At 43.8% G+C, this 14,664-nt stretch overlaps 1 protein-coding gene across 1 annotated transcript; it reads right to left on the bottom strand.

The window, feature by feature from the left end:
• Positions 1-360: 360 nt before the first annotated feature.
• KCNK15 (potassium two pore domain channel subfamily K member 15) lies at positions 361-10,624 on the bottom strand. Its single transcript, XM_016427617.2, has 2 exons — positions 10,060-10,624; positions 361-7,716 (listed from the first exon to the last, which is right to left on the bottom strand). Exons 1-2 carry the CDS (start codon positions 10,349-10,351, stop codon positions 6,836-6,838), a joined length of 1,173 nt encoding a protein of 390 aa, XP_016283103.2. The 5' UTR covers positions 10,352-10,624; the 3' UTR covers positions 361-6,835.
• Between the last annotated feature and the right edge of the window lie 4,040 nt (positions 10,625-14,664).

Here is a 14,664-nt window from a genome sequence, read left to right as displayed (position 1 = left end):
AGCCAAGTCATACAACTGTGGTATCTGGTGAAATCACTATTGGACTGGTTTGGGGTGTTGCAAAGCAACCTGACCACCATATCATATTCTCAGTGCCTCCTAGCAAACAGCTGAAATCAGTTCCCAGGACTAGTCCTAGCAGTAAAAGCATGGAAGACCTCCTTGCTTGATTCTTGAAAATAAACCCCAAGTACCTCTCTCCCTGGGTCACCACCTCCAGAAGCTCTTTGGTACCAGATCCTTAGAAAGTTGAAATCGAAAGGCACTTAAGAGATTATTTAGTCCAACCACCCTTTTCCCAGAGAAGTTTAAAAGTAAGGATCAGAAAGAGGAAAGAACTCGCCAAGGCCACATAGTAAATCATGGCATAAATGGGACTAGAACCCTTTATCTTGATTCCCAGTCCAATCTACACTGTGTTATTTATTCTAGGAATGAATACTCAACATAAATCAAAAGGGGTCAAAGAGCTAAAGCCCATTCCCTCATCTCCTATGCTATGTCCATAGGCTAGTTTGCCACAGAATTATGATGTAAGTATTGGCCAACATCCTGTGGCAAATATCAGGTTTCAGGACTGGGGACTTTTCAAACAGAGTCCATATTGCTGTTAAGAGCCCCAAAGTCCTTGCACATAAAATGCATTCCCTTCTCATTTCAACTCTAGGCGGAATGGAGTAGCTGTTATCATATTCATTTTATATAGGGGAAACTGAGGCCCATACAAAGGTCCAGAAGCACCTTAGCGGCAGAGCTGGGCCTAGAACCCAAGCACTTCTAATTCCCAGTACAATGTGCTCATCACCAAATCCATGGCATGAGACAGAAGTGTGCTGGTGATCTCTGGAAGGAAAGAAGGCGTACTGAGGGATTGAACTTACTCCTCCAGCCCAAGAGAGATGTATGTGTTGGGAACTTGGAAAATAATAATCGCTCACACATTTGTATAATACCTTACAGTTTACAAAGCACTTAACACATTCTCATTTGAATTTCATAATCATCCTATGAGGTCAGCAGGGCAGACATAATTATCTCCATTTGCAGCTAAGAAAACTGAGGATCAGCAAAATTAAGTCCCATGTCCATGGTCACTAAGCAGGCAGTCAGAACTTGAATCCAGCAACCTTCATTGCAGCATTCCACAGTGAGGAGCCCCTCCAGTCAAAAAAGTCAACTCAACCCATTCTCAGACAACATCATGCCATTACAATCACCCTGAACCCTAAAAATGACTCAATCTCCTTGGAATTTACCAATAACCTGACCTGGTCCAGCCTAACTCGGAGCCCAGTGTGATGTTTGAGTGTTTATAAGTCTGAGGCAGAGCTCTCCATATCCCTGAGGATTTCATCCTTCCTTCTCTGTTTTCCTGGGAGCCAAGTTCCTTCAGCTAATACCTCAAGCACTTACTGAGGACTTGTTTAAGAAACATAAAAGGCAGAACCATGGAAACCACCAAATCCAATCTTCTCATTTTTTAAAACCCTTACTTTCTCTCTTTGTAACAACTCTAAGAAGGACAAGGGCTAGGCAAACAGGGTTCAGTGACTTGCCCAAGGTTGCACAGCTAGGAAATATATGACAGCCTCCTCATTTTACAGCTGAAGAAACTGAGGCTCAAAGATGAGACTTCCCCAAAGTCACAATGGTAGGAATTGGCAAACTGGGATTCAAACCCAGACCTTCTGCCTCACCTCAGAGTCCAATGTATAACCAAATGAGAATAAATCTTCTACAATATGCCAGATAAATTGCTGCCTCTGCTGGAAACCTCCAATACATAGAAATCTCCACACCACCCAAGCAGCCCCTTCCACTTTTGGACAGACCTACTTTTAGGAACCATTTCCAGATATCATCCCTCTGTCTGCCTCAAGCACAAGATTAGTCCCTCTTCCAAAAGACAGCTTCTCAGATACCCGAACACAACTATTGCTTCCTACCTAAATCTCTTCTCCAGGTTAAACATCCCCAATTCCTTCAATTTCTCTTCATATGATGTGTGATATGTTAGCCTCAGAAATCACTGGTGAAAATGATAAGACCTACTAGTATTCTGGAGACCTTTTAAAAGAGCCTGAAATCACTGAATTTAAGAGATGTAATACTCATCCAGGTCAACCCATCCGTGCAAGGAATCCCTATGATAATATTCCCAACAAATGGTCCTCTACTCTGTGCTCTCCATGTACAGGTCACCCATCTCTTTTCAAAGCATCCCATTCCACTTAGGTGGCACCATGGACAGAAAGCCAGACCTGGAGTCAGGAAGACTCATCTTCATGAGTTCAAATGTGGCCTCAGACACTTACTAGCTGTGTGACCCTGAGCAATTAATTTTGCCTTGTTTGTTTCGGTTTCCTCATCTGTTTAAATGAGCTGGAGAAAGAAATGGCAAATCACTCTAGTATCTTTGCCAAGGAAAACCCCAAATGGGGTCATGGAGAATTGGACATGACTAAGAACAAGAAATGGTTATGAAATTTTTCCTGATATTAAGCCTAAATTTGCCTTCTCATGACTTTCACCCATTGCTCTTAATTGTGTCCTCTGAAGCCCAAAAGAACAAATCTAATTCTTCTCCCCATGGTAGCCCTTCAAATAATGGAAGACAGCTATCATGCTCCCCCTGAGTGTTTACTACAAACTAAACATCCCCACTTCCTTCAAACTAAAAGGCCAATTTACTAAGATTCCAAAACTCTTTTCATAGGAGGTGATTAATAAATGCTTGTTAACTGACAAGCTCTAAGAGATAACATGGAGGAGGCCAGCGTTAACATCCCTAGTGTCTCCTTCACAAATTATGAATTAGCCTGGCCCTCTAGAAGCCTGCAGTCTAAAACAGTAGAAGTGGGGATGATCAAAGCAGAAACATCCAGCAATTACAGTTGAGTGTTTTAGAAACTTGAAGGGAAGTGTGATCTCTGTGATAATCAAGGTGGGCTCCTGGGGAAGAGGTGAGACTTGAACAAGTGTGAAAGAAAGAGAAGGATGGATGATATTCCAGGCATATCTTCACTGTTTTCCCCCCACACCATACTTTAACATACCTTCAGTTTAACTCATGCTTACAAACAAAACATTATTCAGCATGATGTAATGGGGAAGTGGGCCTAATTGTCAATCAAGAGATCCCATTTTATTTTTTTTATTTTTATTTTTTTAAAAAACCCTTACCTTCTGTCTTGGAGTCAATACTATGCATTGGCTCCAAGGCAGAAGAGAAGTAAGGGCTAAGCAATGGCGATCAAACCCAGGGTCACACAGCTGGGAAGTTTCTGAGGCCAGATTTGAACCTAGGACCTCCCCTCTCTAGGCCTGGCTCTCAATCCACTGAGCTACCCAGCTGCCCCCAAGAGACCCTATTTTAGCCCATGCTCTACCGCTAACTTGCCATGTTACTTCAGGCAAATCATTTCTCTCTTGAGGCCTTGGTTTCCTTAGCTGTAAAATGGTGGGGGTGAGGAAAGCAAGGGCAGGATGGGGCACAGAGTTAGATTGCATAGTTTTCCAGTTCTAACATTTCATTTCATTAGGTTTGATCAGGATCAGGATTCAATGAGTTGACAGCCTGGGAGCACCAGATCTAGGTTCAAGCTAGAAAGACTGTTTTCAGCTTTTGCCACCAGGAGAATGAGACAGAATATCAGCATCCCACCCTCACCTCCTTTGGGCCCAGGGTTCTATATGACAGATTCTATTACTTCTTGGATCAAATATATAATCATTTATTTGGTTTTTAATGTCCTTCATAATTTATCCTCCCTTACCTTTTTGGTCCTCTTTTTTAATTTAAAATTTAAAGTTTTTCAGTTAAAAAAAAAAAAACCCTAACCTTCCATCTCAGAATCAATACAATTATCAGTTCCAAGGCAGAAGAGTGACTTGCTCAGGATCACCCAGCTAGGAAGTTTTTGAGGCCAAATTTGAATCCAGGACCTCCCATCTCTGGGCCTGACTCTCAATCTACTGAGAAACCCAGTTGTCTCCCTTTCTGGTCTTCTTAGATCTTTTACTACCTCCAGATAGTCTTCAATTCTGTGACACTCTAACTCTGCTACATTTTTACTGTCTGTCCTCCTTTCCTGGAATCCTTATCCACCCTGCCTCCATCAAAAGGCTTCATTCAAACCTCAGCTAAAATCCCGTCTTTTGTAAGAGGTCTTTCTTGGTCCTCCTGAATACTAGTGCCTTCCCTCTGGGAAGACCTTGATATTATCCTGTACGTATCTCGCTTGTACATAGTTGTTTGCAGGTTGTCTCCCCATTAGCCTGTGAGCTTCGTGAGGGCAGAGATTGTGTCTGTCTCTCTTTGTATCTCCAGTGCTCAGGACAGTGCTGGATACATAGGAGATGATTGATAAATGCTTGTTGCCTGACAAGCCCCAAGAGATAACATGGAAGAGGCCAGATTAACCTCCCTGGTATCTCTTTTACAAGATGTGAACGAGCTCCAAATACCATGATCTCTTCTCTATAAACCACAAAACATAAAGGGAGTTCCCCAGTAAGATTCTCATCAGCTAGACCAATGTGGTTTTCCTCAAGGGTAATAGGAACTGAATTATACTTTCAAGAGAAGAAGGAATGGCCTGATCCCCCAGATCATATGGTAAGTAACAAAATTTCCGAGCTTGATTCAACCTTAGTGACAATACACTCTCATTGAGGTAGAGACAAGAAAGCCAGAGAGGGAAAGTACTTACCCAAGGTCACACAACAAATTAGTGACAAAGCCAATTCTTTAAAAACTAGGTTCCCTGACTGATTCCCAGCATGGTGCTTTTTCCACAACATAGTGCTTTGGTATTTAGGGCCAGTCTCTATATGTCTAGCCTCTGATGGAATCCACATGCTATCAGAAGAGCCCTGTGCAAAATCCAGTTCATTTCCTCCACTGCATAGATCAGTTCTTCTCTATCCCCAGTTAGATTTGCCCTCCATGAATCCAAGCCCCACATCTTGAAGGCATCGTCCATTCTATAGAACACAAAGCCAGGCATGGCCTCTTCTCTATGCCAGCAAGGCTCCTTTTCAGCAACAGTGGCAGCTGAGGCTTAGATGTAGCAAATAGAGAGAGAAAATATCAACTCTAGAAATTAACTTTCAATCCAAAGGAGGATTCAAACAGTTCAGGAATCTGAGATGGGCAGAGCCCAGGACTAGGCATAAAACCAGATCTCAGAAGCCTCATCTGTACCCTCCAGGGGGCATGTATCAGTGGCATCATCACCAGATGGCAGGCTCCTTGCCACACTAGATCTGAGATATATGCATCCTCCTCTCTGTCAGCTAACCAGTCATCCGCCCAACATCAATCCAAATACTTTGTCTCTCCCTTCTCTTTGTCCCCAAATTCTCCTTCAAATATCCCCATTGGCTTCCCAGCACCCCAGATGAATGTATAATAACGAGAACTCTCACTCCCATCTATACAAAGCTCTCTGGTTTACAAAGTATTTCTACATCTATGATTCTGGACTGGATCCTTACAGCAGTCCAATGAGGCCCGTAGGGAAGGTTTTATTATTCTCACTTTAATAAAGGTGAGGAAACTGAAGCTAACAGAGGCAACTTTCAGCTGTTATTCCCATTTTTGTAGATGTTTAAAGAAATTGAGCCTCAATGACTGTAAGTGATTTACCCAAAGTGGCAAAACACCCAGAATTTCTGATTCCTTAGTAGTCCTCTAGTCTTTGTGCTGAAATTTGTATCAGAGGTCAAAAATCCTAAAAGTCTATTTTTCTGAAGGAGAAACTAACTGAAGAAAAGGGAAGTGTCTTCAGGAGTGTGGGGCACAAACTGGGACTAGAATCTGCCTTTATTTCTATGTTATTTCAACAATACCACCAATTTTTGTGTGATCAGGTGGTGTCTAAAATAAATACCTCCAAGCTGTTAGGGTTCTTAGTTATAGGGCCCTTTGCCTCCTCAAATTGCATTTATTTATCTGTTTATCTGGTATATTCCCCAGTAGAATACAAGCTTCTTGAGGGCAAGGTCAATGTTTAATTATTTTTCTTTACACCTAGCACAGTGCATCATATATAGAAGTTATCTAATAAGTTTTGTTGAATTTAATTGGGGCTTGATATGATATTGGCAGGATCCCTAGCTATGGGATTCTCACAGGGCTGGTTGAGCAGGGCCTAAGTAGCCTTGCAAACATTTACTAGCCAGCCTGGCAAGAGGCAGGTTCAACTGAAAATGGGCTGGTTTAAAAAAAAAAAAGTTAAGAGATATCTACAAGATCACAGAATGAATGACTAAGCATAGTACATACAATAATAGAACTGGACTACACCTTAGTCAGCATGACTCCTTAGTGGGAAGAACACTGAATTTAGAATGAGATCAATTCATAATTTCAAAAATGAATAATAAAATTAAGTAGATATTTTTAAAGGTTTTGTATGACTTCATATGTATAATTGATATCAGTTTTCCTTCTCAGTTGGTTGGTTGAGAGAGAAAGAATTTGGAAATCAAAATTTTAAAAACAAAATGTTAAAATAAATGAATAAAATGTATATGAGTGAGAAGACCCAGATTTGAGTCCTTGCTAGGTTATTAAATCCGTGTGTGACCTTAGACAAGTCCCTCAACCTCTATAAGCCTCAGTTTCTTCACCTGTAAAATGAGGGCATTGTACTTGCTCCCCTCTAAGGTCCCTTCCACTTCTAAATGTGTTTTATGACTTTAGTACAACCCCCTTGTTTTTATAGATGAGGTATCAATTTCGGAGAAGAGAGTGCTGCCCAAGGTCACACCAGAAACAGTCAGCTTCTGGTCCCCTTCTTGGGCTCCCAGGTTGGCCTCTTTTCCCAATTCAGACGGATTTCCGTCTGGTCAGGACCCTGCCAACTGCACTGCCCGAGGATGTGGTGCTCCCAGGAGGCGAGAAGCCGAGGTTGTCCCTGGCACCCAGAGCCAACTGGTCAATCCGATAGGAGATGGAGCCGAAGTAGACTGGGTTGGAATGACAGCTCGGCGGAGGCGTCTCAGGATGGCTTTGGGATGCGGTCACAGCGGCCAGAGAAGCCGGTGCAACAGGGGCCCGAATCAGCTTCAGACGGCTGCAGCTCCGGGCCCCGAGGCATGGAAAAGCGGTGGGATCCGGGGAAGGCCCGGAGTGGCAGTGGGCGACCTCCTGCAGCGGTGGCGGCTGCATCCTCAAGGGGTCCCCAGGTCTGACTCGGCGCAGTGAGGCCCGGCCCTCTGCGTCTCGTCGCTCGTCCTCCACGTTGAGAGTGAGGAAGCGCAAAACCACGAGGTTGAGGAAGGCGCCGATGACCGTCAGTCCCAGCAAGATATAGAGGAAGCTGAAGGCTACGTAGGGCGGCCGCTTGTGCAGAGCCTCATCTCGCTGCAGGGCCACGAAGTCACCGAAGCCAATGGTGGTGAGTGTGATAAAGCAGTAGTAGTAGGCATGGAAGAAGGTCCAACCTTCGAAGTGGGAGAAGGCGGCAGCCCCCACGGCCAGCGTGCCTACGCATGACAGCAGCCCCACGGCCACCATATTCTCCGTGGACACCTGTGTCCTCCGCAGCCCCACGCAGCGTTTCAGACGCTGAAGCAGTTTTCGAACCAACACATTCATGCGCTCGCCCAAGCTCTGGAATGTGACCAATGTCAGGGGAATGCCCAGGATGGCGTAGAACATGCAGAAAATCTTACCCGCATCTGTGCCTGGGGCCGCGTGGCCGTACCCTGAACAAGAAAGAAGAAATCAGTGGGTGACTTGAAATGGGGAGGGGTGGAGAAGGGAGGAATGTCAGGTGAGGAAGAAGAGATGAGGAGAGGGGGGAAAGGTGGCAAAGGGGATATGGAGGGAAAGTTGGAGGAAGGGGCAATTATGAGGAAGGGAAAGGAGGGTGTTGTAATAGGGGTGCCCAAGTGCCAGTCAGGAAGTCTTCTTGAGAAGCGGTACTGAAAAAAAAATCGAATTTGATTTTGGAGACACACTACCAAGGTACAATCAGACCATCTTGCCTACTAACAGTATGCCTTAGGGCAAATTGCCTCATTTTTCTCATCTGTAAAATGAAGAGGTGGGACTAAATGAAGTCTCTTCTAGCTCAGAAATCCTGTGCTTCTTAACCTCTCCCCCTACTGAAAGTATCTTTTCCAGATTGTCCTAGAACACCTGTCTGACTTTTCTCTTTCAAAAACAAACAAACAAAAAGCATTGTGTATTAGATCAAAAGTTCTTTGAGGGTCTGTCATTTTTATTCTTTATATTTCCAAAATGGAACCTAGGACCCTGAGCAAAGTAGGAACTTAATGCATTTTTGATGAATTAAATTGAGTTGGGATGGGGTAGATTGAGATGAGGAGTGTATAATAATATAGCAGGCATATGCATATATGTAGAGAACAGCTAAAAATGAGCAGTAGTTGAGAATGGAAAGAAAACCATTTTTGTTGAATTAAATTGGAAGGAGGATAGTCCTTGATTGGGAAATACAGTGGATTTAGCCAGGGAGTGTGTAATACATGTGCTCACAGAGAACAATTAAAGATGGGCAGTAGCTGAGAGTAGAAAGGAAATATTTTTCTAGAGTCCCTAGTATTTCCTTATAGATAAGTTAACCTTTCACAATCCCAGTCTCCATAGATGTTCTTCCTACTTGACTCCTACTCCATGCCCACCCAACCTACAGAGAATAAAACAAAATCTATGAACACTCATTCCTTCAAGCCTCTCTGGCCTGGATAGTTGCCATTTTCCTCAAGGGGGAAGAGTCTTAGGAAGGGCCAGATGCCTGCAGGATCAACAGCAAATACCCAGGGTCCACCCTGAGCCAAGACAGAACATTCCTCCATTTCACCTGGGTCAATCTTCATCTGTCTTTTTTCTAAAACCCTGCCTAGGCCCTATTGACAAACCTAGAGATACCCTAAACCCCAAACTAAACCAAAACTCTAAGGAGGAAAGGGGAGGGGGAGGAGGGCATGGAATGGACTATCAGAGTTAACCTGGAACAAAGTTTTAGGTGGAAAAATCTCTGAAGTGAGAGACAGAAGACCTTGCTTGACTCACATCCCAGTTACACTCTGAATAAAAGAAGTTATTTTCCTTCCTTGGAGTTTTTGTCTCATTTGTAAAAATAATGGTTTGGACCAGGTTGTCCTTCCCAGATCTAGTTTCTTATTGTTCTGCCCTGGGTTTCAGAAACAAGTTTGCAGATCGGAATTCCCAGGAAGATTTTAGAACTCAAGGAGAAGAAACAGAAAACAGTTCAAGTGGCTTGATTCACATGAGGCCTGAAGGTGGGAGACTGTTCAGAAACAAAGAGGGAAGACTGTAGCATTCTTCCCTTTACTGGCTGGAGTCCAAAGAGAGACCTCAGTCTCTAGGGACTGCTCTTAAAAGGAAACTTTCTCCAAGCAGTAGATTGGAGAGGGAGGCAAGTGGGGGCAGGGCTTACAGGGTTCAGTGTATATGGGGAGAGAGGTGCTCAGCCCTCCTGCTGGGCCATAATGAGTCTTCCATCTCCCACTTCCCCTACCCTATCCAAGCCAGCTTCCCCAGTCACTACCAAGGGATCGAAATTTCATCTTGGGATGAATCCGGCTTTCTTGGTCTCCATAGCGATGAAGTTACAGAGGTGGTCTGAGTCTACTTAGCCCAGTAAAAGCTAAGGGATGAGGAAGCCGGCCGATTGAGGGAGGGGTGTGAGGAGCCTCCTTCCCTCCTTCCCCCCCAAAAAAAAACCCCAACACAAAACAATTATTTAGAAAACATAGTATTTAGCACTGATAGAAAACTTGGTCTTCATTTAGTAATCCCTTTATTTTAAGGAGAAGAAAATCTTTTCAGAAGGCTCATCTAAGGATGCACATCTGGTAAGGGTCTCGGGCTCTCCGCTAAACATGTGCCTTCGGGCCAAGGTTTGCAAATAGTTTCAGGCACCCGGTCTTCCAAAGCCACCCTCCTCCCGACCCACTCCAGTGGTTTAAGGCTGGGGCGCAGAAGTTGGGGCGCCGGGCTCCTGAGGGTGTAGAGAGAGAGACCGAGCTGCCCAGCGAGGGTTGCGGGACTAAGCTCACCGATGGTGGTAATGACCGTGATGGCGAAGTAGAAGGAGCCGGCAAACTTCCACTGGCGGCCGGCACGATGCGGCTCCGCCTGCAGCACCAGGCGCTCCAGCTCTCGGTAGTCCTCCGGCGAGAAACGATATTTCCTGCGAAACTCGCTGCGCTTCTGCTCCAGGAGCCGCTTCCGGGCGCTCTCTGCCTCCGACTCGAGCGCGTCGAACACGGCGGCGCCCACCAGCAGGTAGGAGAAGGTGCAGAGGATGAGAGACGCGGTGCGCACGTTCTGCCGCTTCATGTCGAGCATGTCCGCCGGGGGCTCGATGTAGGGGCCGTCTCAACTGGGCAGGAACTCGGCCTAGGGGGCGTAGGCTCCCCGCCCCCTCACAATCACATCCACCCTTCACTTTGCGCTAGCAGCCTGGAGATGGGACAGGTCCCTGACTCTAGCTTGCCGCCCAGTGATCCACCGCTCCCCGCCCCGGCCGGCCAACCTCCCTGCTCAGCGGCCATCCACAGTCTGAGCCCCGACGGCAGCGCTGGAGCGCAGAGCCTAGCACAGATCCGTGTCCCTCCTGGCTCCCAGATTAGCTGGAGTGCCTCCCCCTTATCGATGCAGCTACCTCTGAGGCGGGGCTGTTCCTGGGTTTGTGTTCTACTGGCTATTCCTCCAGCTGCTTGCTCCTCCCCTCTCCAGCTGCTCCCAGACCCAGTTAGATAGAAATGTATGATGCAAAAGAACTGGAAAGAACTTTAGAGCCCAACCCCCTCATTTTTAGAGAGAAGGAAGGACGCCTGGAAGGGGCGTGTGGGTGGGAAGGGACTTGTTCAACACCGCATAGAAAAGTTAGACTAAACCTAGAACTCAGGTCTCCTAACTTTCAGTCCGTTGTGAGCATGGGGACTGCTAGCCCCTGCTTAGAGACATTGGAAAGTTCAGCTGGGAGAGCTGGGAGACGGGTGTGCTAATTTAGGCTTCTCAGGACCTTTCAAGGCTCACTAGACTGACCCGTTGGGGAGGTGCAGCTCCTCGCTAGCCTAGCTAGGGAAAGACTGAGTTGATGCCCATACTGAGGGGAGCCGGTGGAATGGGGGAGGGGGTGGTCTCACTTGAGTCAGTCATCACTCATCTTCCCACATCTCTGTTTTCAGCTCCTTGAGGTCATCACCTCGGAACTAATGCTTCCTCAAACAGTGACATCTGGCAAGCGGGAACTCATTCTCCCACCTGCTAAGACCCTCCAACCTTCCTCTGGGCTGGACCATATGGTCCCTATGCCAGCTCCAGTGTGAAGGGAAGGAAGAAAGAGCAACTGAAGGCAAACCTACCTACTTCTGCCCTTGATTCCATTCGCTCCTTGCTCCTCTAACAGTTTACCCTGATCTTCTCTCCCCACCCCTCTTATTTTCAATCTCCCCTTATTTATCTATTAGCTCCTTCCTACAGCCAACGAGCATGTCCAAATCTCCAACGTCACTGAAAAAACTTCACTTGACCCTACTATTCCTTCAAGCTATCGCTGATTATCCTATTATCTATCACAGCCAAACTCAGGGTAAAAAAGCTCCTTGTTTTCATTTTCTCTCGTCTCTCATTTCACAACCCTTTGCAAACTGACATTATACTTCATCAGTCATCTGAAGCTGTTCCCTTCAAGGTTACCAGTGATCTCTTGATTGCCAAATCCAAATGGCAATCTTTTCCTTCTTCATCTTACTTGACCTCTCTGCACCATTTTAAAATTTAAAAATGTTTGACATGTCAATACCATTTTAAATAATCTTTTCCTGACATTTTGCCATCCATGTTATCTCCTTCTCTCCTTGTTAAGAGAATAGAGGGGCAGCTGGGTAGCTCAATGGATAGAAAGCCAGGCCTAGAGACAAGAGGTCCTAGGTTCAAATCTGACCTCAGATACTGCCCAGCTGTGTGACCCTGGGCAAGTCACTTAACCCTCATTGCCTAGCCCTTACCACTCTTCTACCTTGGAACCAATGCACAATATTGATTCCAAGATGGAAGGTAAGGGTTTTTATGAGAGAGAGAGAATAGGCAATATAGGTTGTACCTGTGCTATCATATAATATATATTTACATGTTCATCATGTTGTGAAAGGAAATATATCACTTACATTAGAGAAAAATTCATGGAAGAAATAATGTGAAAAATGGTATGCTTCAATATGCATTCGGACTCTGTCAGTTCTTCCTGTGGTGGTAGATGGGAGTTGGTCTTCTTTGTTGAATCATCACCCTGCTATATGTTGTTTTCTCCATTAGAATATAAGCTCCTTGAGATCAGTTGTATATGACTGAAGTGACCTATTTCTGTTGAAAGCATTGTCATCCATCCAGTCATCCTTCCTTCACTATTTCTCACCTCCCATTGCCATCAATTGTCAAGTCTTATTGACTTTACCAATGTCTTTTTTTAGAACAGATCAATATATTTCTCTTTTTTGAATCATCATTTATTTTTATATATGATATAATAATATAATAATGTGATTTGTTATAGATCTGTAATAAGTTATAATAAATATGCTTATACAAGAGAGACAAATTTTCACATTAACTATGTCCAAAAATATGCCATTCTTTTTCCCTTCTTCCCAATTCTCCCCACTCTTCAAGAAAGCAGGTAGTATGATATAGGTTGTACATATATTATCATATAATACATATTTCCCTTTTCATCATGTTATGAAATAAGGCACATGTTGCTTACATAAGACAAAAATTCATGGAGGAAATAAAAAATTCTATTTGTCTTTTTTTTTTTATTTCAATCAATGAAGATCTACCTACTCTTCCTCCAACTGACATAATTGACATAGTTGCATCTATGGAACCTCTTGTGACTGGGCACTGTGCTAAGTACTGGAGATACAAAGTGGACCTAGGATGAAGTCCTTCCGGTACACTTATACAAGAAAAAAAAATCCAAAACCTTTGTTACAAACATGGATAGTCAAACCAAATTCCTACCTTGGCCATGTCCAAATATATGTAGGTATATATGTATATCTTCACTCAATCTTCATTCCGAGTCTGTCACCTCTCTGTCAAGAGGTGGATACCTTGCTTCTGATATCATGGTTGATATTGTGTTAATCAGTTCCTATGTTGTCTTTACAATATTGTTGTATGAATGCTTCTACTAGTTCTGCTCACTTCACTCTACATCAGTTCGTACAAATCTTCCAAGGTTTCTCTAAAGCCACCATCTTCCTTTTTTCTTACAGCATTGAAGTTTTCAACTGCATTTGAGTACCATACTTTGTTCAGTCATTTCCCTTTCCAATTCTTTCCAATTCCTCATTTTCTAATTCTTTGCTACCAAAAAAAGAGCTAGTATAAATACATATATATGTGTGTATCTTTTTTCTCTTTTTTGGGTTCCTTTGAGGGTACAGACCTATTAGGGATATTGCTGAGTCAAAAGGTATCCATAATTTAATCACTTTTTTTGAATATAGTTGCAAATTGCTTTTCAAACCGGTTAAACTAGTTCGTAACTCCACCAAAAGTGCATTAATATTCTGGTTCTCTGTCTTTCATTCTTCTCTTCTCGCACCACCACTCTCCTGGCTTGTGCTCTTACCACTTCTTACTTGAATGACTGCTCTTCCTGCCTTGAGTTCCTCCTGCCTCCAAAACATTCTCCACAAAGCTGCTCAAATGAGATTTCTATTACAGAGGTCTAACAATATCAGTCCCCTGCTCAATAAGTTCCAGTGGATTCCTAATTATCTTTAGAATAAAATACAAACTACTTTATCTGACATTCAAAACCCTTCATACTCTGGTACCAGCCTACTTTGTATGTATTCTGATTTCCAGGCAAACTGGCCTACTTGATCTTCCCCAAAGAGGCCACTCTATCTCCCATTCCTGTGCCTTTGCATAAGCTGTCTCCTGATGCCTAGAGTTTGTTGTTGTTTAGTCATTTAAATAGTGTCTATCTCTTCATAACCCCAATCAGGTTTTTCTTGGCAAAGATATTGCAGTGGTTTGCCTTCCCTTTTCCAGTTAATTTTACAGATGAGGAAACAAGCAAACAAGGTGAAGTCACTTGCCCAGCTCACATAACTAAGTGTGTGAGACCAGATTTGAACTCAGAAAGATGAATCTTCTTGACTATAGGCCCAGTGCTCTATCCCTATGTTACCTAACTTCCCAAATGCCTTGAATGCACTTTCCTAAATTGTTTGTCTTCTCAAGGAGGTGTAGGCTTTATATTTAGCTTTATTTTTTTTTAAGTTTTGGACAATTTTAATTAATTAATTTAGAATATTTTTCCATGGTTACACGATTCTTGTTCTTTCTCTCCCCTATCCCTACCCCCTTCCCATAACTGATGCACAATTCCACTGGGTTTTACATGTGTCATTGATCAAGACCTATTTCCATATTATTAATATTTGCACTAGGGTGATCATTTAGAGTCTACATCCCCAATCATATCCCCATTGACCCATGTGATCAAGCAGTTGTTTTTCTTCTGTGTTTCTACTTCCACAGATTTTCCTCTGGATGTGGATAGTGTTCTTTCTCATAAGTCCCTCAGAATTGTCCTGGATCCTGCATTGCTGCTATTAGAGAAGTGTATTACATTG

Source organism: Monodelphis domestica, chromosome 1 (assembly GCF_027887165.1).
Source record: "Monodelphis domestica isolate mMonDom1 chromosome 1, mMonDom1.pri, whole genome shotgun sequence".
In the NCBI taxonomy this organism is placed as follows: domain Eukaryota; kingdom Metazoa; phylum Chordata; class Mammalia; order Didelphimorphia; family Didelphidae; genus Monodelphis; species Monodelphis domestica.
This window is presented reverse-complemented; position numbering and strand designations above follow the sequence as displayed.